The 25,356-nt window shown below is 43.1% G+C and overlaps 1 protein-coding gene and 2 non-coding genes across 3 annotated transcripts; all 3 read left to right on the forward strand.

The window, feature by feature from the left end:
* Nucleotides 1-5,298: 5,298 nt before the first annotated feature.
* LOC147022862 (U1 spliceosomal RNA) lies at nt 5,299-5,462 on the forward strand. The gene has a single exon (XR_015060549.1). It is a non-coding gene; the product is annotated as a U1 spliceosomal RNA (small nuclear RNA).
* A 2,767-nt stretch (nt 5,463-8,229) lies between these two features.
* On the forward strand, nt 8,230-17,655 carry EMC7 (ER membrane protein complex subunit 7). The gene is made up of 5 exons (XM_085887767.1): nt 8,230-8,482; nt 10,879-10,998; nt 12,614-12,752; nt 15,931-16,011; nt 16,524-17,655. Exons 1-5 carry the CDS (start codon nt 8,289-8,291, stop codon nt 16,683-16,685), a joined length of 696 nt encoding a protein of 231 aa, XP_085743893.1. The 5' UTR covers nt 8,230-8,288; the 3' UTR covers nt 16,686-17,655.
* A 5,111-nt stretch (nt 17,656-22,766) lies between these two features.
* LOC147022864 (U1 spliceosomal RNA) lies at nt 22,767-22,930 on the forward strand. Its single transcript, XR_015060565.1, has one exon. It is a non-coding gene; the product is annotated as a U1 spliceosomal RNA (small nuclear RNA).
* Nucleotides 22,931-25,356: the final 2,426 nt, after the last annotated feature.

A 25,356-nucleotide genomic window follows, 5' to 3' on the forward strand; every position in this document is an offset into this window, starting at 1 on the left:
ATCCTCCGCGAGGATCTAAAAAGAGCAATCAGTGATGGCAGACCCTTGCCAGGACTTGTTTTTTTTGTAGATTTGTGTGGTGTTACGTAATTAATAACAGACGAAACTGGAACTGTCATTTTATAACGACTGACAATGATGACCAGGTACCAATACATCCTGCTTTGCAATCCCGCTTTGATCGGACACCTGACCCTGACCCGTGACGTTTTTTAATGATTTAATTGAATTTAGAATGGGAATAAAATAAATTCAAATCAAATGGAAGACCAAATAAGTGCAGTCCTAGGTCAGAGTCATCAGAAGGAATCCAAACAAGCAAAAAGCAAAGATGAAGTCATCAGGAGGAACCTGGATAGGATTCAGGTTTCACCTGCTACTCCTCTCCCCTCAACCCCTCCAAGCACAGCCAAATGAGCCTTATTCAAAAATAAAAAAGAACCCAGGTCAAAAAATTAAATAATTCTGGCTGCTGGACCATGCATCCAATCAGGTTGAAATTTCAAACATATATTCCACATCGCTACTGGATCATAATGTGAGGTTTCACGTCGATCAATGAAACGGTTCAAGAGAAGTAAAAAAAAAATTTTAAGATTTTTGCTCAATCCAATATGGCTGCCAGACCATGTGACCTATCGATTATTGTAAATACCCTGGTATCTGCAAGGGTTGGGGAACATTTATGTGAAATTTCCCCTCCTTGTCCAGCCGGTCTGGGGAAGATTTTTACAGGTTTTACGGTAAATCCATATGGCTGCCAAACTATGCAACATATGACGTCTTATATGTGGACGTTTTGTTCCTCATGGACAGGCGGTCATACCTGTAAGGTTTCGCCTCGATCTGTTCAGCCACTTCAGAGAGATTTTTGAAGGTTTTTAAAAAAAATTTAAACAATATGGATGCCAAATCACGTGACCAATGACATCATAAAAAAATTTATGTGGACCATTTTATCCCAAGATGACCCTCAAAAATTTTCATACTAATCAGATTCTATGAATGCAATTATGACATCATAACGAAGGCAAAATAACGACGGGGCACGAAAACACTCGCTCAAAATGACGTGGCGGGCAAAAGCGTCTGCAGTGAGTGAACGATTCGCTCAGAAATATGTAGCACGGTACCGCTATCGACTGAAAGGTGTTCGGCAAGTGGCTTAAGCACTCATGCAATCTATGACATCAGAAGGCATCTATGACATCATTGAAAATAAATCTCACTTATTCCCCATGAGTACTTGTTGTGTGCCAAGTTTCAATTTTTTCCATGGTGCAGTTTCGGAGATACAGAGGTCCAAAGTTTTTCCTTTTCCCCAACATAGCTGCCACACCACGTGACCTATGGCGTCATAATTGTCATTAAAACATTCTACATGATCAGTCACTCCTATGGTGAAAATTGTGTCTCAATCCGACAAGCAGTTGCAGGGAAAAACATTAAAATCCCGTGCGGACAAACAAACATATTTTAAAAATCACTCGTAGAGTGAGTGACACTTGGCAAAACAACAAAGTAGAACAACTCGGAAGAGTACAAACCTCTGCCAGGCTGAACACTTTATGTTTTGTTTCCCATTGATCGGATGGATCTGAACCAAAATCGGTTTCGCTTGTTCTTGTCAACTAATCAACTCAAATCCACCTAATTTTGTCATAACTTATCAACAACTTTCTGATGTAGCATGATTATATATATATATATATATATATATATATATATATATATATATATATATATATATATATATATATATATATATATACATATATATATATATAGTTTTTGGCTTTATCTCAATTTGAGAAATTAGGGCTATTGACCTTAAAAACTAATGGGTGGTTGAATTCAGTGACCTGATATGCAAATCCTGTTCAAACTTCAAGGGCAACGGAGCACGAACCACTCGCTCAGGGTGACGGGGCGCGAACCACTCGCTCAGGGCGACGGAGCGCGAACAACTCACTCAGGGCGACGGAGCGCGAACCACTCACTCAGGGCGACGGAGCGCGAACCACTCGCTCAGGGCGACGGAGCACAAACTACTCGCTCAGGGCGACGGGGCGCGAACCACTCGCTCAGGGCGACGGGGCGCGAACCACTCGCTCAGGGCGTCGTTGCGCGAACCACTCACTCAGGGCAACGGGGCGCAAAACCACTCGCTCAGGGCGACGGGGCGCGAACCACTCGCTCAGAGCGATGGAGGACGGACCACTCGCTCAGGGCGACGGAGCGTGAACCACTCGCTCAGGGCGAGGGAGCACAAAACACTCACTCAGGGTGACGGAACATGAAACACTCAGGCTGAAGGAGCGCGAAACACTCGCTCAAGTTGACGGAGCGCAAAACACTCGCTCAGGGCAACGGAACGCGAAACACTCGCTCAGGGCAACGGAAAGCGAAACACTCGCTCAGGGCGATGGGGCACGAAACACTCGCTCAAAATGACGTGGCGGGCAAAAGCGTCTGCAGTGAGTGAACGATTCACGGATGAGTGAGTGAACGAATATGTAGCACGGTACCGCTATCGACTGAAAGGTGTTCGGCAAGTGGCTTAAGCACTCATGCAAGCACTCCAATTTAATGCTGATAAGGAACAGCTGGGCAGGCTGTTGCTGCATACCATACATGTCTTCAGCGTGCACACAGCAGTTAATGAAATAAAATGAATTTGTTTAATGACTTTATCCACAAAAGAGTTGCAGCTTAATGCAGAACAACCCTGGAGACATCACAAAGTTCAATCACACATGAAATAAACATTACAGATAATCCGCCATCTTGCCTGCTCATCTGTGCACACGTCACGTGGTACGTCTGTTCGGGGACCGCGCAAAAGTTATAACTTTCTTTTAAAACGTCCATTTTTTTACCAGATTTGCTTTGATTCCCAGTTGAGCACCTCGCAGAACATCCGAAAATATAGACACAAATCTGGCAGACGCTATGGATAGGCAGTCCCGCTGGGGGACAGGGTGCGATTTTTAGCAGTGAATGCATTAAATCATATCACTCAATGAAGCTGCTTAATTTTGGCAAGTTCCCAAATTTTTTGTTCACTCAATATAATTCTCCAAACAGTAGAAAAAGATAAGTTTAATGCTTTGGAAATTTCATATTTTCTTGTGTATCTATGGAGAAGGAGGGAACCGGGGGCGTAGTGGTGTGCGCCTGTAATCCGGCTACTCGGAAGCTTGGGTTGGAGGATCGCTTGAGGACGTGCGCTCTGCGCTGGGCCGCGCTATGAGAGGGTGTAGGGCAGCCCGGAATCATGGCGAAATCCAATCCTTATCCCTGTGTCGTAAGAGGCCACCAGGGTTGCGTCAGGAAGAGCATCCAGCGTAAAACCTGTGCCAAATCAGTATGTGGATCATAACGGATGATCCGCTGTGGAGACCCCTAACGGGAGCACCCGAAAGAAGAACAACAACATCTATGGAGAAGGAGGGAACATAGCGTTGTTACCCGTGACATAAACATTGCAGATAAACTGCCATGTTGCCTGCTCATCTGTGCACTGTCACATCGGTTCGGGGTCTGTGCAAACATTATAACTTTATTTTAAAACGTCCGTTTTTCACCAGATTTGCTTTGATTCCCTGCAGAGCACCTCGCAAAACCTCCAAAAATATAGACACAGATCTGGCAGACACGATGGATAAGCAGTCCCTCTGGGACAGAGCACGAGGTCTGCCTGTGAATGCATTAAGTCATGTAACTCAATGAAGCTCGTTCATTGTGTCATGTTCCGAATTTTCTTTTTAGCCACGTCGTGTTGCCAACGCTGGCTCTAAGAGAGCTCTGCGTTGTTCTTCTTCTTGTTCTTCTTCTTCTTCTTCTTCTGGTGAAGACAAAACCTTCAGGACGCGGCTCTTGGACACATTTGTCCTTGTTTTAATAATTCTCCAAACAGTAGAAAAAGAGAAGTGAAATGCTTTGGAAATTTCACATTTTCTTGTGTATATATGGAGATGGAGGGAATATAGCCTTGTTTGCTTCAAGTAAATAGGTGTATCTGCTTCGATATAAGACTCGTCATTTCTTTAAATTATCAGATTTCACAACAGATTTCGACACTTATTTCATCTAGACGATATCCGATCCTCAAAACCGAAATAACATTTCAATGATATACTTTAATTATTTCACGTGAGAGTGGATCGTGGAAAATCGTATCATAATGCATGAAATCGTTCCAAGCTCAAAATTTGAAAACTGCAGTACTTACAAAAGTGATGTACACAACGATTCGTGGCTATGATGAACAGGCATTCGATATGAACGAGGAAAGTGGAAAACAAAAAACTTTATCGTTAAGAAATGGTTGCGGCCTGTTCCAAGTCAAGGCATGGTTGAGCAGGCCAAAAAACATGGCGGATTCAGAACCCAGCGAGGTTACCAAGGAAACGCCTTAAGACCCAGAGAGCGGGGTGGCCGAATATCGCCTGAAGAAGGACAAAATTAAATAATAAAGTTAATTATCCTCAAAAGGGGGTGTTTTAATTAACCCAAGCATCCAATTATTACTCTTTCACTTCCTTGGAGTTTTCTTAGTATGCATGCAAAATTTCAGGCTGATAGGTTTAATGGTTTTTGAGATATGGAGGAGACTTACTCGGGGGGTTGGGGCACACCAAGACCTACAGGAACTTCAAATATTATAAACCACAAACACGATCACTTTGTTAAACAGTCACTCTTCAGCCCGTCCCAATTGTGGGATTTATTCGAAGCATCACCACATGATCCCAGAGGGAGCGGATGTACCGTGGTTTAAATCACGAACGATGAGACTGCACGAACACATTCCCATCCACACAGTCACCCAGAAAGTTCAAAACCTTTCCTTTTATCGGCTCGATTTAATGTTCCATCAACGATGAACACACGGATACATGTGCGATTCCGTGACTACATGCAGATGCTTGTTACAAGATGATGATGATAATAACGTAAAATAAACAAGTTAGGAAATTGCGACTCAAAATCCGGCGTCATGACGTCACGCGTCGATACAGGACTCTGCGTTATGGCGTCACGACAAGCGGCATTCTCGGAAGACATTGCATCGCTAAAACGTTTATAATTTACTCCAAAATCATCAGCAAAGCGAGAAATTCTCCAAATGTCTAAATCAGAATATCGAACGTAATATTTCGCTCAGGATTTGTCTATAAAGGTCGTGCGAAGTGGACCGTTTAAATAGATATTCAGGTGACGGAGTTGAACGGGTCCCGGTAAAGTGAGACGGTGCGCGTACGAAGAAAAGGGAGCCCGTTTGGTGTACAACTCATACTTACCTGACAGGAGAAATACCGTGATCATTAAGGCGGTGTTCTCAGGGCGAGGCCTACCCATTGCACTTCGGGTGGGTTGACCCTTGCGATTTCCCCAAATGTGGGAAACTCGACTGTACAATTTGTGGTAGTGGGGGACTGCGTTCGCGCTATCCCCTGATCGTGAAACAAAAAATAGACTATCTGATGTACTGTGTGTTTGTGTGTGACCGCTGTTTCTTGACAACCAATGGTCCGATCTCATTGAAACTTGCCAGATGTATTGCTGAGGACCTGAGGATGTGCCTTTTCAAGGTTTCATATTAATCGGACAAGTGCTTCCCAAGTTATGGCCATTTATTTACCAACCATGGCGTGACACGTTGCTGTGGCTATTAATTTACTTGCGATGACATGACACGTTGCTGCGTCGGCCGGTGCGCGGCCGGCCGACGATGACGTTACGGGCCGTGCCAGTTACATGGCAGCAAATGTCATGGCAAGCAAAGACAGGGAGGTGAACTTGATTTTAATTAACTCTGTGTGTGGAAGTGTGGTTGTGGCGAGAGCGAAGGAACGGCCTGTGTGGTTGTTTCTGGCTCGCGGTTTGAAAGTTTTTTTTGTTTGTTTTTTTTTTTGCACGTACGGCCACGCACATATGGGCACGCACGTACGGGCATGCACTCGTCGATCTATAATTCCAGCAGTGTGTGTGTGTGTGTGTGTGTGTGTGTGTGTGTGTGTGTGTGTGTGTGTGTGTGTGTGTGTGTGTGTGTGTGTGTGTGTGTGTGTGTGTGTGTGTGTGTGTCTGTTTGTCTGTGACTGCTGTTTCTCGACAACCACTGATCCGATCTCATTGAAACTTGCCAGATATATTGCTGGGGACCTGAGTATGTACCTTTTCAAGGTTTCATATTAATCGGACAAGTGCTTCCCAAGTTATGGCCATTTATTTACCAACCAATGGCATGACACGTTGCTGTGGCTATTTATTTACCAACCGATGACATGACACGTTGCTGCGTAGGTGTGGCCAATGGGGAAAGGGCGCCATTTAGTTACCGTGGCGTCGGAGTGGTAACGGTCAATGGCAGCGAATGTCATGGCAAGCAAAGACAGGGAGGTAAACTTGATTTTAATTTGGATTTTAATTAACTCTGTGTGGAAGTATCACAGCAGTTGTTAGTTCAATGAATGCGATAATTCGTGGAATGTATACGTGAACATTCCGTATGGGCACGCACCACTTCCGGATAGTGATGACGTAATGTATTATAATAATTTCTCGATTTCTTATGCGCATTTATAGCGGACGCAGTGAGCTTCATACTTAACGCGTGCACGTGAGAGAATAGGAAAAAACAAAAACAACAACAACAACAACAACAACAACACAATACCTCTCGCTATTTGGAATCCGTGTCGTTGGATATCACCTTTTGCTTCTGGTTGTTGTTAAACGCTGTGGGGTGTATAAACACGATTGGGTTTTATTTCTATCTTGTGAATATTATTTGACGTGTGCACATGAGAGAATAGGAAACAACAAAAACAACACAATACCATGGCAATTGTGAATCCGTGCCGTTGGCTATGACCCTTTTGCTTCCGATTTTCTTTGTTTCTGGTTTTTTTTTTTTGTTTCCGGTTTTTGTCATGGGGAATGATGCATGCCGGGTCATGAAGGCATCGTCGGAGACATGAAAGACCCAAATTGTGGTGTACTGGCATGCGGGGAGCGTTGTGGAGGCGTGGAGGAGTGGTTTTGGTGGTCACGTGCCTGCAAGGGATATAGGTGTTCGCGCCGCCTGAAGCGTCTGTGTGTAGTCTGTAGTAGTGTGCATTCGGACGGGCAATAAACAGAGTTCGACAACCCTCGCGACTATCCGAGTCCCGCTGCCCTCCGGACACTACACAAATATCAGACATGGTGTATATTTCCTCCACTGATTTTAATAAAGATATCTCCCGCATCATCAAAAAATAATTTTTAATCGTGATTTGCATGATTTTATCGCTGATCCCGAATCCAGGCCGAAGTAACCGGAAATTGCGTATACAGTTGTCAACAAGTTATAGGTAAAGTCAGAAGCGAATATAAGAAGTCTACGTTCACTTCTCGGCTTTGCCTATTCCATATTAGATAAACATAATGCCCCAATCCAGTCGTCGTTTACGAGAGCGAAGGAACGGCCTGTGTGGTTGTTGTTTCTGGCATGCGGTTTGAAAGTTTTTTTTTTTTCCACGTACGACCACGCACGTACGGGCACGTACTAGTAGTTATTAAATTATCATGAGAAAGCTCACTCACTCTCACGTGCAGCCTTTGTCGCTGCTGCTTGCATCGGTTTTTGAAAAACCGTCAGTTTCGCGTGCCCAAGCCGGGTCACCCAGATGGTTACCATGGCAACATATCTTAGCCAATCACAGCCGTGATCTAATCGGGTTGAGATAATTTAATGAGGAATCGATATCTGCAATATGAAAGTGATCCTCCCTTTCCGAAACGGGGGTGAACACTTCGAGACTCGGAAGGACTCCGGTCCACCCAAACCTTCTGAAACCCGAACGTGGACATAACACGTGATAGGATAGCGATTTTTGGGGGGGGGGGGCAGTGTATAACCTTTCGAAGCGTCTCATGGAATTCTCACAATCAGTTATAATTTATACAGACGACAATGCAATACGTCCACGACGTGAAGTGGTGTGTTAAATATCCATGACGTGACGAAGAAAATGTACGAAACGAAATGGGAAAATGTAAACGGTGTATCACATTGGGCGATGTATAGTCACACGCTGCTTTCCCAGCTAGTCCAATTTTTTTTTTTTTCAGGATAGAAGATATTGAAATGTTAATATGGAAAGAACTCGGTCTGACGTAAGAGCGACCGTAATTATCAGTGGACGTTCTCAACTTAAAAAGAAAGAAAGCATTCTTTTTTATGACGTAACTGACAATTGGCGGGATGCGCTTCCCGGCGACAACCATCGGTGAGCAACATGGCGAGCCCGGTGTTTATGTTGCTGTTCGTGTTGTCTTTGTGCACCGTCAGTAGGAGCGCAGAAGCTGACGAAGTCTCGCCCGAAGGGTTTCGGATTGAAGGCAGGGTGAGTGTCCCGGGGACGAAGGCTCAAGAATGGATGTCCTTGGCTCGCCTGTTGGTGGATGGAGGAGAATTCACGGCTCAACTCAGGTGTGCCGAAGGCCCTGCGTCACACACCTCGGGGGGGACATGTTGTCAAACCGACGAAATGACCACGAGTATCACTGTCTACTCGGCTATGAGTCGATGAGTCGTGTGTGTTCCTGGTTTTTCATTCACGATGCCCTTGTATTCCACTAAACTATAAAGCTGCCATGGTGGTGGTGGTGGTGGTGGTGGTGGTGGTTGTATTTTTTTTTTACGTTTTCCTGACGTCACAAAGTGATTGTGACCGGTGAGGGTGGAGAGTGCATTCGGACGATGGATTGATCGGGAGAGAAATTGTTGAGGGTCGGTGGGAGGGAGGCGGAGGATGCAAGGGCAGAGAATTTGTGGTGTTTGTGCAGAGAAGACGGTAAATTTTTAGGTTTGTACTTTAATTACCTCGAAACATCAGGATCCTTTGGATTGATAATCCCGGATACTCCCCCCCCCCACACTCTTATCTCCTTGAGCTGAAAATGTACCATCTCGTGGACAGTGGTGTTGGTTGTGGCTTGCTACGTGGCATAATTCCACATTCGTCAACGCATGCGTGCGAATTGAATAACCTCGTTGAGTGATTGGTCCACTCCACCTGTCTGTGTCTACAAACGTCAGTTTATGATCGAGGAACAACTTGATTTAAGTCGAACAAAATTGAAAATCATTCCAAACAGGAAACCGACTGTTTTTAGTGATGTCATAAAGAACACTTTATGGTTAGGGTGGTAGGTTTGGAATCCTAGGATCCTGAGTTCAAATCCCCCTTGGCTGTTAAATTAATACCAGGTGGGGTTGACTCTGCCTGTCATCCTTCCGAGGTCGCCAAAATGAGTGCAAGCTTGCTGGTATCCTGTGTCGGAGTGGCGACCCGTCCAGGATTGTGCCCAATAGCCAAGGAGACTGCTTGGGCAGCACCAACGCTCCACACAGAGTATAGTCCCGATGGATGGATAAAGGATACAACCAGGCATGAAGAACACATGTAACATATTAAGGTGATGTAAAAAGTCAGCTCAGGTATGGGAGCATGCCCCGGAGCAGCGTGTCGCTGCATCCACGCTGTAAAACACTCATCCAAAAAAAAATTAAAATAATTCCACAACCTTTAAAAATCTTTTTTTATTTCAGTTGAATTGTATACTTGACCGCTTTTGAACACAATAATTCGCCTAATTGACACTTTCAAAACCCTTCAGTTTAGCAGTACTCAGACAAAATATTACCGAAGTCTGGAAGTGGTTTATCTAGTAGGTTTTGAATCCTCCTTTCTCCGATGCCTTGTGTGGTACTTTGGTGTCATCTGAAAATTTGCTGATCATAGTCTCCTCGATGCCAATTTTCATCAAAGTCTTTCATGTAGATCGGGAAGCATAATGGCCCAAGCACCGTCAATCTTTGTACTGCAGAGCTTGTAACATCTGCCCACTTTGATTTGGCATCTTGAGTGACGACTTCGTCTCCGACCTGATAACCTTCCTTGCTCCACTGGAGAATTTTGCCACCTATTCCACGTACTGCAATTTTGGTAAGGAGCCGTTTGTGTGGAACTGTCGAAAGCTTTGACCATGTCCTCGCATACCACATCAACTGGGATACCTTTGTCAATTTGTTCAGTAAGTTTGTTTTTTTTTTTCTGGATGTTCCAAAAGATTTGTGGTGCATAATTCCCCTTTTCTAAACCCGTGTTGTGACTTGGAGATAAGCTTGTACGTTACCGGTCAAGGTGATCTGTCATGTGATCTTGAATGATGTCTTCCAATACTTGTCAAGCCGTTAGGTCTGTAATTCTCGGGTGTTGATCGTGCTTGGTTTCTTAAAGATGGGGCGACCGTCGGTCTGAACACCGGTCTTCTGGTAGAACACCCTCTATCATCGATATAGCAGTTGGTGACATGCAAAGTTCTTCATCGAGCTCCATTTAAGAATTATTGGATGGAAGCCGTCAGGAATTGTTGTGTTTCGATAATTTTTCCTTTACAATGCCTTCTGTAATTGCATTGTCACTTAAAACTTCATCCTTCGGCCCATTGAAGATGATCCTTGGTCATGGGACACCGTCTTTCCTTGGAAAATACTATTGTGAAAATGTTTAGATCCTCAGCTGATTGTTCATGTGCAATAGTGTCGTGTCAGGGGTCCTGCTAATGCAGGCTCTGCGCCGGAGGTGTAAGCCTCCGCTAATTACCAAACGGTCTCCAAATTCACTGCGTTCAGAATTACTCATTTGAAAATGTCTTCATTCTTGCGTTTTCTTTTGAGCAAATGCATCATAATACTCGTATATTAGTACAACATAACAATGCTTATTGTCTTCAGGAAAATAGACATGCTGTTGAATCTCACTGTTAAATTATATTGTCTTGTGAATGTTGTTCCAAATGTCGTGTGGGTTCTTGTTTCAGAACCGATGGCAGTTTTATAGTCCACAACATCCCTTCAGGCTCCTATGTGGTGGAAGTTGCATCACCAAATTTCAAGTTTGACCCAGTTCGGGTTGATATAACCTCGAAAGGAAAAATACGGTAATCGCCATACAAAATGTACCTTTCAAGATGTTAAATAATGTGCTTTTTGCATTGTCTTTAATTGTCTTCTACTTTTTCATTGTCTTAATTTTTTTTTAATGCAACCGTTTGAAAGCAAATCCAATACTCCATTTACTTGGTTGAAAAGCTGAAAATCGATTTATTTGGAACAAAATTTGTGTGTTTAATCATACTCGTGTGCCCGTTTGTCCGATGGACCAAATTTTCATTGATCCTCATGGCCTTGTAGCATACCTTCCTGTTGTACTGCTGGAGCATTCACTTGCCTTTCACCAAGCACAGGTATGCTTTGGGCCAGCGTGGGGATTATATGTTCGTTATTATTCTTGCCAAATGACACCACTAGTATTGTTAATATTGTTAGTATTCATTAATGTATGCTTTGTAACAATGTTGCCAATCTTTTATTATTTGTTTTGTAATTAGAATGCCATGTTGAGGAAGGACCTATATTGAACTGCTGTATACACCCTAACATGGTGTGCATTTAAAACATGGGAATTCTTCAGGATTTTTTTCATCATTAATTCGCTTGATCAACTCAGGAGATCATGACTATCATTTTGGTGTTTCACATTCCACATCAGAAAGCTCCAGTAGAACTCCACAAAAAACATGACACACACACACACACACACACACACACACACACACACACACACACACACACACACACACACACACACACACACACACACACACACACACACACACACACACACACACACACACACACACACACACACACACACACACACACACACACACACACACACATCCATCCATCCATTTATAGTTGATAAATGTCCGTTTTAAAAGGACTTCTTTCCCTGTTAGAAGAGGAAGATGTGGAAAAGCAAGATTAATGCAGCGACAAGTTCTAAGAGATGTATATTTGCTGGAAAATATAAATCTAATTGTTCCTTTATCTTCTGTGGCAAGTTCCACTGAGCAAGTTGTCGAATGCTTCCTGAGTCTGCCTTCTTTCCACCCAGAACTTTACCTACAGCCACTTCTTTCTCCTTGCATGACTTCGGTGACGAGCCAGTGCCAAAGCAATCAGTGCCCAGATCTTTCACTGTTTCCATCCTCTCCCCGCATTTCTTCTTCATCACCATTTTTGTTTAATATAGTGTTGTTGTTTAATATATAGTGTTTAATATAGTGTTTAATATAGTGTTGCGAACAGTCACGTAGAGTGCAGTAATCTCCAACAAAACATGATTGCATAATATCCATCGTCGACAATCTTGTTTCGTCGCATCGTCTAATGTGAGGCAGCCTTTACGCGAGCAGCCAAAAAGAAGCAATTTTTAACTGCTGGTAGTTATTTCAGGAAGTATAATGTTTGAGTCTTGAGCATTTCAATGCCAACTCGGCCCTGCATTGGTATAAAAAAAAATTCTAATTGCTTTGTCATTGTTTTCATGTTCTTTGGCTCATTTAAGATGCTTGTATATGTTGTGTCCTAAACTGTTCAAGTAGGATTATCAAGTAGGTCAACCCAAACGTAAGAAAAAAGTTTTTAGCTGTAAGGTTTTATCAAACAAAGCGTGAATATTGGTGTGGGATGTCCATTTCTGTTGACCAGGGCGAGGAAGGTGAATTACATAAAGAGTTCAGAGGTGGTCTCACTACCCTACCCTCTTCGTCTGAGGGCCGTCGGTGCACCAAGCTACTTTCTGAAAAGAGAGACGTGGAAATGGACGGATTTTCTTTTCAATCCCATGGTATGATGAAATCAAAGATTTTTTTTTTTTGTGGGGGGGGGGGGGTCATAAGAATTCAAATGAGTTGATTTGTCATTATCTTCATGATTGAAACTTATTTCTGTGTTATTAGCATCTCCTATTCTTGAAGGGGGGTGTAAAAGGCATGCATTCACACATGTACTTCATTACAAATTGCTTGTACTAAGATCTACTGTAATCTGTGTACCAAAGCGAAGCTCTGCTTTGCTAAATGCTCAGTCTTGTTACCCTTGCCGAAGGAGACGGTGTTGCATTTGGGTCTGTTTGTTTATTCGTCTGTTTGTCCACACAGAACTTTTTATGTACAAGTTTATGAAGGAATAATTGATAGGTCATATGGTTTGGCAGCCATAGAGGATTTAAGAAAAATATCAAATAATGTTTTCTCTGGAACCACTTAATCAATTGACATTAAATTTCACAGTTATGATCTTGGAGTGAGGGGAATTACATGTTTTTTAAATTTCAATTTGATCGGACACATGGTGTGGCAGCCACAATTATTTAATTATTTGTTTTTTTTCTATTTTTATTTATTACCCCGATGTTTGACTGTCAGTAGAAGTTTTCAAATTGTTTTCTCCTCCTCATCCTCACATTTATGTCATTGCTGTAATTGGTCTGCTTCGATTGTAACAATTAACTTCAAAGGACCGACAGTCAACATTGTACCGAGGTCTGCAAAAGCATCATCTGGCGCAGAAGCATCGTCAGACCGTCCACGAGATCAGTAACCAATCACAGCTTGAGCGCTTCAGAGCTCCTGTCAATAAGTTAGGCCACGCCCAGGCACGTGGTCAGTCTGTCTTCACTGTTTAAATTAAACAGTCACGCACAAAGGACATGTTTTCGTTTGGACATGTCTTCGTTAAAATATGGATAGATTTGTGTTTCTATCATCTTTAACTGCAATGTCACCTTACATTGTGTAGTCAAGCTGACAGGAATATGTATCTACATTAATTTTATCAAAGAAATCAACATCATGACATACAAGAGGTGGGGGTCGCGCATAGTCTTCATCTTATGTTTGGTAATCGGCTATGTAAGCATTATCAACATCATTTAGTAATCTGCTTTTATTTGACCTCGCGATCATTCATGGTATTCAGCTTGTATTGTCTGGTAATCAGCTGCGCAAGTATCATCAACATCATACGAGGTCCATCTAAAAAGTAACGGGACTGACTTCACAGAAATTTTATTCCAAAAAATGTATTGTAATCACAGTTTGTCCCCTTCAAAATAGTTTCCCACCAGTCTCACACACTTGTCCATCCTCTTCTTCCACGCTTCGATGCACCCCCGGAAGGCTTCTTCTGGAATCCTCCGGAGCTCCGTCGTCACGGCCCTTTTGATGGCCCCCACATCAGGAAATCGGGTCCCCTTGATCACCCCCTTGAGCTTGGGGAATAGGAAAAAAATCACAAGGGGCCAAGTCTGGTGAATACGGGGGTTTCTCCAGAGTTGGCACGTTCCTCTCCACCAGAAACTGTCGGATACTCAGGGCACTGTGAGCAGGAGCGTTGTCATGGTGGAGCACCCAGGCATTGCTCTCCCACAGATCCCTCCTCTTGTCCCGGACTGATCTCATGAGGTGCCAGAGGATCTCCTTGTACACGTATTGATTCACTGTTTGATCCTGTGGTAGAAACTCGAAGTGGACGATGCCCTTGATGTCAAAAAACACGATGAGCATCACCCTGACCTTGACCTTCAACTTCGACATCCTTGCTTTCTGTGGTCTTGGTGATGCTGGACCTTTCCACTGATGACTCTGCCGTTTGGTCTCGCGATCGTATTCGAATATCCATGATTCATCGCCAGTAATGACTCTCCCGAGCAGGTCTGCATCCTCCTCGAGGCACTCAATAATGTCTTGACAGACAGTGACTCTTTGTTGTTTCTGGTCCTCGCACAACAGCTTGTGGACCATCTTTGTGCACACCTTGCGCATTTCGAGATTTTCAGTGATGCTCCAGACAGTGTCGTTGTTCACGGAAAGTTCCTCAGCAATCATCTGCACCGTGAGTCGACGATCTGCTCGCAGCATCTGCTTCACACGCTCGATGTTGTCCGCCGTTCTGCTCATTGAAGGTCTTCCAGACCATGGATCGTCTTCAACCTCCTCCCGTCCCTTTTTGAACCGCTTGTGCCATTCAAATGCACGTGTACGTGACATCGTTTCTTCCCCGTAGACTTGCTGCAGCAATGCGAAGGATTCGGAAGGTGTTTTGCCAAGCTTGGCAAGAAACTTCAGATTGCTCTCTGCTCACGCCTCATAGCGCAACGACTCCGACGAGACAACTTGTAAAGCACGACCTGTAAAAAAAATCACACAATGAGCACAGTCAACCAACACCAATCGTATATATTGCTGGAATGTTGCGAAAGACTGTGACGCAACCCATTCATTTAAGTTGTGTAAGTGAAGCACACAGCAGGCTCAGTCCCGTTACTTTTTAGACGGACCTCGTATAGTAATCGACTTTTATTTGACACCCGATCATTCATGGTATTCATTCTTGTTATTTTTTTATATTGTCTGGTCATCGGCTGCCCAAGTATCAACATCATTTGGTAATCAGCTTTCATTCAATGTAGGGGTCATTCATGGTATTCAGCTTGTTTATTTTTTGAACAAGGCTCATTTGCCTGTGCCTGGATGGGTTTGAGGGTAGAGGAGTAGCAGCTGAAATGTGAATCCTTCCCAGGTTCTTCCTGATGACTTCATCTTTGCTTTTTGCTTGTTTGGCTTCCTTCTGATGACAACAATATAGGACTGTACCTCTTTGGTCTTCCATTTGATTTGAATTGCATTTATTTTACTACCATTCTAAATTCAGTTGAATAATAATAATGAAAAACGTCATGGGTCAGGGTCAGTTGTCCGATCAAAGCGGGATATCTTGGTACCTGGTCATCACTGCCAGCAGTTATAAAGTGGCAGTTCTCATCATGTCTCATTAATTACTTAACACACCAGTATACAAACATCACACAAAATACACCACATAAAACAAGTCCTGGTTAGGGTCTGCAATCTCCGATTGCTCTTTTTCTTGTTTTATCAAAATTTAGACAAAACTTAAATTTGTCACTGTTTTGTTCCATTTTCATTTTTGGACATTTTAATTAATGCTGCAACTTTTTCCAGGTGCTCATGATGGCTGTGCCTTTGCTGATCATCTTTCTTCTCCCAAAAGTTGTCAACACAAATGATCCTGAGATGAGGAAGGTGAGCTGTGGTTAAGATCAAGACAAATTATGATGCAGTCCAGTTAAAAAAAAGTTTTTGTTTGTGTACATAGTCGAGCTAGTACTAGTACACAGAACGGATCAGGACATAACAGCGCAAAAGGGACAGGAGAGAGAGAGACAGACAAACAGACAGACAGACAGACAGAGATGCTAACAACAGAGATGAAGTCCAAGATGGAGGGAGACTTGGCCAAATAATCTGTGTGTGGTAGAATGGGGGGGGGGGGGGAGATAGGAAAGGATAAGATAGATAAAGAAGGAAACTCACAGGATGGGGGAAAATGGAAAGTTGAAAGGAGGATGGGTGTGGTGGAGGGGTTAGTGAGGGTAGAAAACATCATGGTTTTGGATTGGTGATGAACAGTTGTCTTGAAGACCTGGAATATTTGCAGAAAATTGGGATGTCCCAATTGATAAATTGGATATTTGTGGAAGAAGTGGTGACAACCTCATTTTAATTGCTGCTTTTTTCCGTCGTACTTCTTACAGGAGATGGAGCAATCCATGAACATGCTGTCCCCTAATAAGGACTTGCCTGACGTTTCTGAGCTAATGACACGCTTTTTCACATCCAAAAAATCCAGCAAAAGTAGCAACAGCAACAGCGGTGGCGGCAAAGGCAGTAAGCCGAGCGCACTGAAACGGCGCTGACCAAGGTACATCCAGGCAATTCATACGACTGCTGTTTTATAATTTAACTTCGTAACTTTAAAACGTCCAGCTGGGCTTGAATATGACGTTATAATTGTCATTGCCATAAACAAACCGCAGATAATCTTCCTGGAAGTCATTAGAAACAAAAAATAAAATGCAATTCTGGACCTTTTTGTTATTAATGGAAGATTTTTTTTTTTTTTGATTTGTGTCAATCTTGAAAATCATTTGGCAGGCATTCTCAAAAGAATAGCATTGGGAACGAATGGTTGATAAACCGACTAAATTGTATCGCCTTGTTATTCTGGTCATTTGGAAAATGTATTTCATCTGTTGGAAATGTGATTATTTTCCTAAATGGCAGTTTTTGAGCTTTCTTGCTTTGATGTTTTGTGGGAAGGGATGTCAGGATGAACGGTGGGGGTGGGGCAGTAAAGTGAGGATAGGGAGGTTGAGTTTCACAACTTCAACCAAGTGGAGTTTATGGGGAATGTGAACACAGCCTACGACTTGTGCCAGATTTTCCCCAATTGGTGGATTTCTGTTTTTATTTTTATTCAATTTTGAAATGGGTCAATTATCATGAATAACAAGTCCCTCTCCCCCCCCCACTCCCTTCCATTTCCCCTTTCTTCACCGTCACCAATAAGTAGCCAGCTCTATTTCATTGCGTTTTCATACACGACTGTTTTAACATTTCGTTATTAATGATACCGGTGATCTTTGTATATACACCAACAGAATTATGCTGACTTTGTTCTTTTTTTTTTTTATTCTTTCTTTCTTTTTTGTCAAACCCCACTAGCATGTGTGAATAAAGCTTTGTGATGATAAATATTGTGTGTCGTATGTCGTTCTCATGTTAATGGTATGTGAATTTCATGAACCTTTCATTTATTTTGTCCTTGTGATAAATGCATTGTTGTTATGTTGATGGAAATAAAAACAATGCATGTTTGATCTGTAACTGTTCAAAATGTGTTCTTCATACATTTTTCAGACCTGTAGGTTTCAATACAAGAGTGCAGGGTGCAATTCTAGCACATAAAGGATGGGGCAATGAATATGAGGTGTTGACCAAAGTGCGAATGATTCCAAATGTGTATTATTACTTGCGAAATCGAAGATTCGCAAGTATATTCATTCCCCGAGTGTTTGTCAGTTGCCAACAGGTCGCCATTCCAAACCAAACTTCACGAAACATAACCAAATGAAAATCTAGAAGCATGTTGTTTTTGAGGTCAACAGGTCATAGGTCACATTGAATACTATATAATATAATATTATATATATATATATATATGTACATTTATACAGGGGGCTGCAAAAGTAGGTATACAGTAATCAAAAACAAAATGTGCACACAAAACGTATTTTATTGATTATACAAGCATATCAATAATAATAAACATATTAATCTGGTATTAAAGAATGAATCCAAGCAGCACTATTATAATACTGGTATAATCCTTACTGTATACCTACTTTTGCAGCCCCCTATATAATATATACTGGCAAGGAACCCGTCGTTGACGGGCGCACACTCAGATGGAGCGTAAATATGTAAATATAATGAGATTATAAAGAAATCTGACTTTTTGACTTTGCTGGTCCTCACCAGGTCGCCAGGTTAAGCAGTTGCTCAAGTCTGCTAGAGCAACACTTCTCTATACACAATATTATGTGTTTTGTCCCCCCGTAAATGTCGCTGGTCTTATCACTTTTTGCCCAATATTGACTGGATTAGTGTCCGCTTCGATATCATCTTTGAAATGTATGTACGGTTCTGCTCGGAGGTGTTTCTGATTGAAACGTAGGAAATTCAACCTTTCCATTTCGATTTTTGCAGTACATAACCCAGTACTGTTGTGCCAAATCTCTGGCTTTCAGAAAGGTATCGAGTCCATCTTGGCAGAACATCATGTGATACGCGTAGTAGTTCATCGCGGATACTTTTTGGTTCATGACATGCTGCTCTGTGGTGGGATTGTACTGTTGGATATTGATGTGGTTGCCATCCTCGCCATAAGGATGTAATAAAGGGTACTGCAGGGCATCATACCCTTTGTTTCATTAACGCACTTCAAATTATCATCCTTGTATTCCACGACAATATCTCGTCCACTCGTCGGCCCTCCAGACATAATTACACCTATATCCTCGGCACATGGTGTGTTGAACCGTCTGTCATGTTCTCAATTCGGTATCTTATCTGCACGCATCACTAATTTGAAGTCTTCTGCATTCATACGCTGTAATGATGTCTTAATATATCGGATATACGTATTGTGCTGATGCAGTTCATCTTGCAGCATGCGTATGAGTTCTCCATCTAACTTCGGAAAGTTGTCGAAGCGACGACTCACATGTTGCTCCGAGCTCGATACAAAGTATATCTGCAAAAATTTTGATTCTTCCTGGGAAGGCGGGAAGAGCAAGCCAGACAGATGATAAACCTGACCTTGAACTTTGAATGCTGGCATATAACCGCCTTGTCGGATTTTATGTGCCCTGAATGAGGTCATTTGGAAAGCAGAATTGTAGGCCCGACTGTTCGATAGGAAATTTTCGGATTTCGGCGAGTCACCACTGCAGAGCACTTTGAGGATTGGTGGGAACAGCTTCACTTTACCAAATGCAAGGCAGATTGACACCGATTCAGCTTTCCACCTTTTCGCTCTGCAGTATTTGCAAATCAGGGAGCATGGGCCAATGTCAGCCGTCATATCATATTCGTCACCTAAATCGTGACTGCAGCACATACCTGTTGGCATGTGATGCTCTATACTTCACTTGCTTTGTTCCACTGGGAGATTTCCTACTAATGACTCGTGGTTCGCCTTCGCTTTGATGGTGTTGGGGACATCTGCGGAGAAGAGGGTGTAAAACTTGCACGTTGTGTCGTGACGTATGGAATCAAGTACTGAAATGAATGGGTTTCACTAACCATAATACAGAATAGTCACATGTAAATGGCAATATAATTATTGCATGAAGATATTGCCATTTTTCCCCACAATTTTACATGCATCATTATTGCATTGCATGGAGATAAGGTTGAAAGATAAGGTTTCTTTCCTTCTGCGGACGACCTCGGATATCCCGGCATACGTTGGCGCTCTCTACTTCCTTGTTTCACTTTCAGTCTGTCGTTATCTCCACGAATAGGAGGAGAGAAGTGTTTTGAAATCGCTCTAAAACAACCTATCAGAGCTTGGTGAAAGCAAGCTACTTTTACTGTGCAATGTCTACAATACCAAGTGGTGAAGTCAATGGGTTGGAATGGTAAATCACCAAGCGTAATGCTTAACTAGAGCAACAATGTCCTCTTTATAAGGTATTAGAAGATGTACAGTATATATGAATATATAAATCAATCTCTGCAGTCATTCCTATTCTTTTTTGTACTCTTATTTCTGAAGTAAATCCCAGCCACGTGTGCTGTCATCTCTGTGAGATGCCACATCTCTGTGAGATGGGTCATCAGCGAAGACCAAGCAGGCATTATGCCGAGCACCCCTATGCAGAAATCACAGCCTGCCAAACACACTGGACAGAAAGCGCACCCAACACGACACCCATGCTGTATGGAACACACACCGAGAAGATGGAAGAAAGGGCACCCTAAATGCGAACAACTTTCAGTACACCCTCGGCGCACACTTTTCCAACCCGTTCTCAAATCTCCATCGAATATTTATATCCAATCCTTTCCCTCAATTCTCTGACACAGATCAGGGCTGGCACCGTGCATCCCACCACCTTTGATATCCGTGAACACGATGCTCGATGGCGGGTGGACCCGCCCGCTGGCCATGTGAAAGATAGGAGGAAACCTCTGTAACAAAAAATGTCGGGACGGGCCCCTGGGAAGGTTATAGGCTCAGTGGCGAGGCCTCTCGGCTGGGGGGGGGTGTTTCCCCCTCACCAACCTCCTTAGGCTCTGCACGCGCTTATCTCAACGGTGAAAGATAGGAGGAAACCTCTGTAACAAAAAATGTTGGGATGGGCCCCGGGAAGGCTATAACCTAGGTGGTGAGGCCCCTCTGGCGGGGGGGTGTTTCCCCCTTACCAACCCCCTTCGGCTATGACTGCCGTGACCCAATCGGGCAGTGATGCTGTGCTTGCGTCAGACCTATGTACAGAAGATTCAATTCATTCAAAAAGAACCCGGGCAACGCTTGGTGCATTCACCTCGTATATTATATCATTTCACTTTATAGTATTGGTTTATTAACCCCTCGGAGTCATTTCCACAACAATCTCCGCTATAAAAGTCAAATTGTACATTTGTTTGTTTATATTTTTATGTATGCCACAAAAACTGAACTACTGAACCAAAGTTTGCATGTTTCCTCAGGGTACACCAAGTATGGTTTGTCGGGGGAGGGGGAAGAGCCCAATTCTCTATGTAAATGTGTACCGTGTCGTGCCACCTGGTGGTGCTGGCAGAGGGTATTGCAATATCCTGTTTTTTTTTTTTTTACCTGAGCAACACTGAGGTTAAAGCACTCTTCTCACAGGTAAATTTGTCCTCCTTCCACACCCCCCACCCCTCAAAATGGAGGGGCCTGTCAGCATGTGAGACATGTTTTGTGGGAAGGGATGTCAGGATGAACGGTGGGGGTGGGGCGGTAAAGTGAGGATAGGGAGGGGTTTAAAGGACTGTATGGGTAAATTTGTCCTCCTTCCCTTTTCCTTCTCGCCCAAAATTTTTGGCAAACATGGTGACGAATTGGTCCATGAGCGAAGCGACGGGGAGGCTCTGCTCGTCTTCCATAAATTAAGTTTAAACAACTCGATAATAAAAATGACGATGATGGAGAAATGGAGGGTGAGAATAATTCCAAATTTTTCAAAATGTTTCATTTCACTTATTTTTAAGCGAAGCTTCAACCCAAACTCCAAAGCGTGCAACACTTAGTTTCACAGCAAAGCAGAAGTGGTTTTTGCTTGTGCCATATATAAACAACAAGAATGGTTGATGAAGGTTCATCTTGGTTCGGGTGCAGTACAAGGCTGTGGGGTAGCATCACTGGCTGAGGGTGCGGCTATGCACTTGATGCAATGCCCTCTGCTGGTTAGGACAAGAATTTGGAAGTTGGCTAGGGTGCCGGCGATAGCTCGCCTTCTCTTCGCGAAGGACATTGTGGGATCTTTGACGGTCAGCAATGAATGCCGGCAGATGGGACATCCGTAGTGAGTGGAGCTTTCACCTTAGTAGCTGAAGAACGTGATCGGTCATCGTATCCTGAGGACACCGTATCAGACTCAGGTCATTTTGAATCTGTGCATTGCGCAGAATGGATGACCATAATGACCAGGCTGGTGTTGGGTTAATGGTTAAGGTGGTTGGCTTGCAAGATCTTAGGGTCTTGAGTTAAAGCCCCTATTTTTTTTAATAACCGTTTAATTAACACTAGGTGGGTTGACTCAGCCAGTCATCCTTCCGAGGTCGGCAAAATGAGTACCAGCATGCTGGTAACAGGGGCACTGCATCAGCGGGTCATTCTGGGGGAGTGAACCAGTCGAGAGATTACTTGTTATTCTCGAGTAAATGGTTTCAATGAAGAACGATGAGACTGCACGAACACATTCCCATCCGAAAACTCACCCAGAAAGTTCAAAACCTTTCCTTTTATCACCTCGATTTAATGTTCCATCAACTATGAACACACGGATACATGTGCGATTCCGTGACGACAAACAGATGCTTGTTACAAGATGATGATAATAACGTAAAATAAACAAGTTCGGAAAATGCGACTCAAGATTCGGCGTCATGACGTCACGCGTCGATACAGGACTGTGCGTTATGGCGTCACGACAAGCGGCATTCTAGGAAGACATCGCATCGCTAAAACGTTTATAATTTACTCCAAAATCATCAGCAAAGCGAGAAATTCTCCGAATATCTAAATCAGAATATCGAACGTAATATTCCGCTCAGGATTTGTCTATAAAGGTCGTGCGAAGTGGACCGTTTAAATAGATATTCAGGTGACGGAGTTGAACGGGTCCCGGTAAAGTGAGACGGTGCGCGTACGAAGAAAAGGGAGCCCGTTTGGTGTACAACTCATACTTACCTGACAGGAGAAATACCGTGATCATTAAGGCGGTGTTCTCAGGGCGAGGCCTACCCATTGCACTTCGGGTGGGTTGACCCTTGCGATTTCCCCAAATGTGGGAAACTCGACTGTACAATTTGTGGTAGTGGGGGACTGCGTTCGCGCTATCCCCTGATCGTGAAACAAAAACAGAATAATTATTTAGTTATCATGAGAAGGCTGATGTGGAGATGCAAGTAAATAATTGTTGTCTTGTGTTTGTTTTTTTAGATCCTCGTAGAGGATAATCGAAGTCTGACTTACGTTGTTCTTCTTGTGGAGTTTTTCGATCCTCGTTGAGGATCTCTAAGTCTTACTCACCTTGTTGTTCTTGTGGAGTTTTTTGTTTCACAACCCAGAGTTTTCATCGGATCTTCGTGAAACTTGCCTTGTATATGCAGAAAGCCCACGCGCAGGCAGTAACCATCTCCGATTTTGGAAATTGTTTCTGGAAAAAAAGTTGACGTCATAATATCGCCGCTAATGGGAATCACCTATATTATTATCTCCGAAACTTGGCAAGCTGTTTGAATTTTGTTTGCAGGAATCAAGCCGGGCATTCGCACAGATAATTAATTTATCGCAAACCTGATACATCACAATGACGTCATATTCGTTTTTATGACGTCATCATTAAGAGGACGAGGATTTGAGCTTATTTACAACTACTCTTGGGTTGATAACCATTACATTTGGCCCACACAACAATTTCGACCCACGGATTTTGTCACCAAGGGTATTTGCATCCACCGCCTCGGCTTTTTAATACCTTTAAAGATCCCTAAAATTCACAAGACCATAAAGATCCTTCGGACTCCATGTCTGTCTGTGAAACCGTGACCATCATCGAGTTACATTTCAACCACGAGAGGGCGTAGTTCGATTAAATCAGAACCAGATTCGAAAGCTTGTCCGCCATCATGGTTCCTGTGATTGAAAGATGACGGAAAGCTGTGCTTGCTCTGGGTTGTATCAATCGAAGGAGGAGAAACGGTGGAAATTTTCTTTCATTCAAATGGTTACTCAATGAACTTGATGCCACCTACGGTGAGCTAACCCTTCATGAAGACGTGAGGTTCTTAAATGGAGGAAAATTCCTACATCTGATCCCTGAAACTGTCACCTTTCTTAAAGTGATTTTGCTTTATTTAAAGAATCGAAGTGTTTGTGTTTCATGTCCATTAACTAGGCCTGGGGTTGGCTTTTATGGTTAAGGTGTCTGGCTTAAGATCTATCAGGTTCTTGAGTTCAAGCCCCTATTGGGCCATTTAATTAGCAGCAGGTGGGGTTGACAGCCTGTCATCGTTCTGAGCTCAAATGAGGACCAGCTTTCTGGTAGTTGGGGTATTGCATCAGTAGCACAACTGTTCCCCCCAGAAAATGATGCAGCCAAGAAGCCACAAGGCTGCGTATGAATAAATAAGTAGATTTTGGTTTGGGGAAAAGAGGCGTTGGGGTTGGGGGATGTAGAACCAGGAGCAGAAGGAAAATCAAGCAGAAATGGGAATTTTTATGGAGTGAAAGAGAACGTTTTTGTTTGTTTGTTTTGTTTTGATTTTTTGAAACGAGGAGAGGAAATAGTATGGTGTTGAGGATATAGAAACTAGATACCCGGGAATATTCCCAGGATAAAAGCAAAATAGCAGGATAGACTTTCTATCCGAGGGAAGGCCACGTCGGTAAGGCCTTGAACAATACGAAACAAACAAAACCAAAAGCACAAACCAACGAACCAATGAACGTGACATATTGCGCGGGAATCAACAGAAACACCGAGACAAAGACACAACAAAAACACAATGGATCCGGTTGGGAAAACTCAGTTTTATGAGGTGGAAACAAGGAGCTCAGATTTCACGACACGTGCAAAAAAAACTCTGATCTGGAAACCGGGGAAACCTTTGGAGTTTAAACAGGTCTAAAGTTTAGACCTTTAAAGACAGGTCTAAAGTTTAGACCCATTGACCCTATTTAGACACTTTAGTTTTAGACCCCTTTCAACTTTTCAGACTCCTTTAGACCTTTTAAACCCCTTCAGACCGTTTTAGATGTTTTCGACCCATGAGATGCCTGAAGACCTTTACACCCTTTAGACCCCTTGACCCTCTTTAGACACTTTAGACCCTCTAGACCCCTGAGACCCTTTATACCTGGTACTACTGTTGGAACATATCCTTTAGATTATTATATCCCTTGGACCCTTTGGACCTTTATTGACCCTTTAGACTCTGTTTGACCCTTTGACCATTTATACATTTTTGATCCTTTTAGACTCCTTAAGACCCTTTTAGACCCATTCAGAGCCTTTCGACTCATGAAGAACTTTGTACCCTAGACACCCCTTGACCCTTAAACCTTTAGACCTTCTTCAACACCATAGATCCCTTCGACCCTTTAGACCTGGAACTACTGTTGGGACATACCCTTAGACCCCTTGACCCTTAGACTCCTTTCGACTCCTTAGACCCTTTAGACACCTTTACATCCCAACTACTATCGGAAAATACTCTCAAGTTCTTTAGACCCCTCAGACCCTGATAGACCCCTATTGACCACTTAGA

This window comes from Eptatretus burgeri, chromosome 7 (assembly GCF_056783735.1).
Source record: "Eptatretus burgeri isolate ZD-2024b chromosome 7, Ebu_testis_v1, whole genome shotgun sequence".
NCBI lineage: Eukaryota > Metazoa > Chordata > Myxini > Myxiniformes > Myxinidae > Eptatretus > Eptatretus burgeri.

Bases quoted from the DNA above. Each gene is read 5' to 3' on its own strand.
- EMC7 (XM_085887767.1), top strand. From the start codon at position 8,289: ATGGCGAGCCCGGTGTTTATGTTGCTGTTCGTGTTGTCTTTGTGCACC. The intron at 8,483-10,878 runs GTGTGCCGAAGG...TTCTTGTTTCAG, and splicing joins GAATTCACGGCTCAACTCAG to AACCGATGGCAGTTTTATAG. The intron at 10,999-12,613 runs GTAATCGCCATA...TCTGTTGACCAG, and splicing joins ACCTCGAAAGGAAAAATACG to GGCGAGGAAGGTGAATTACA.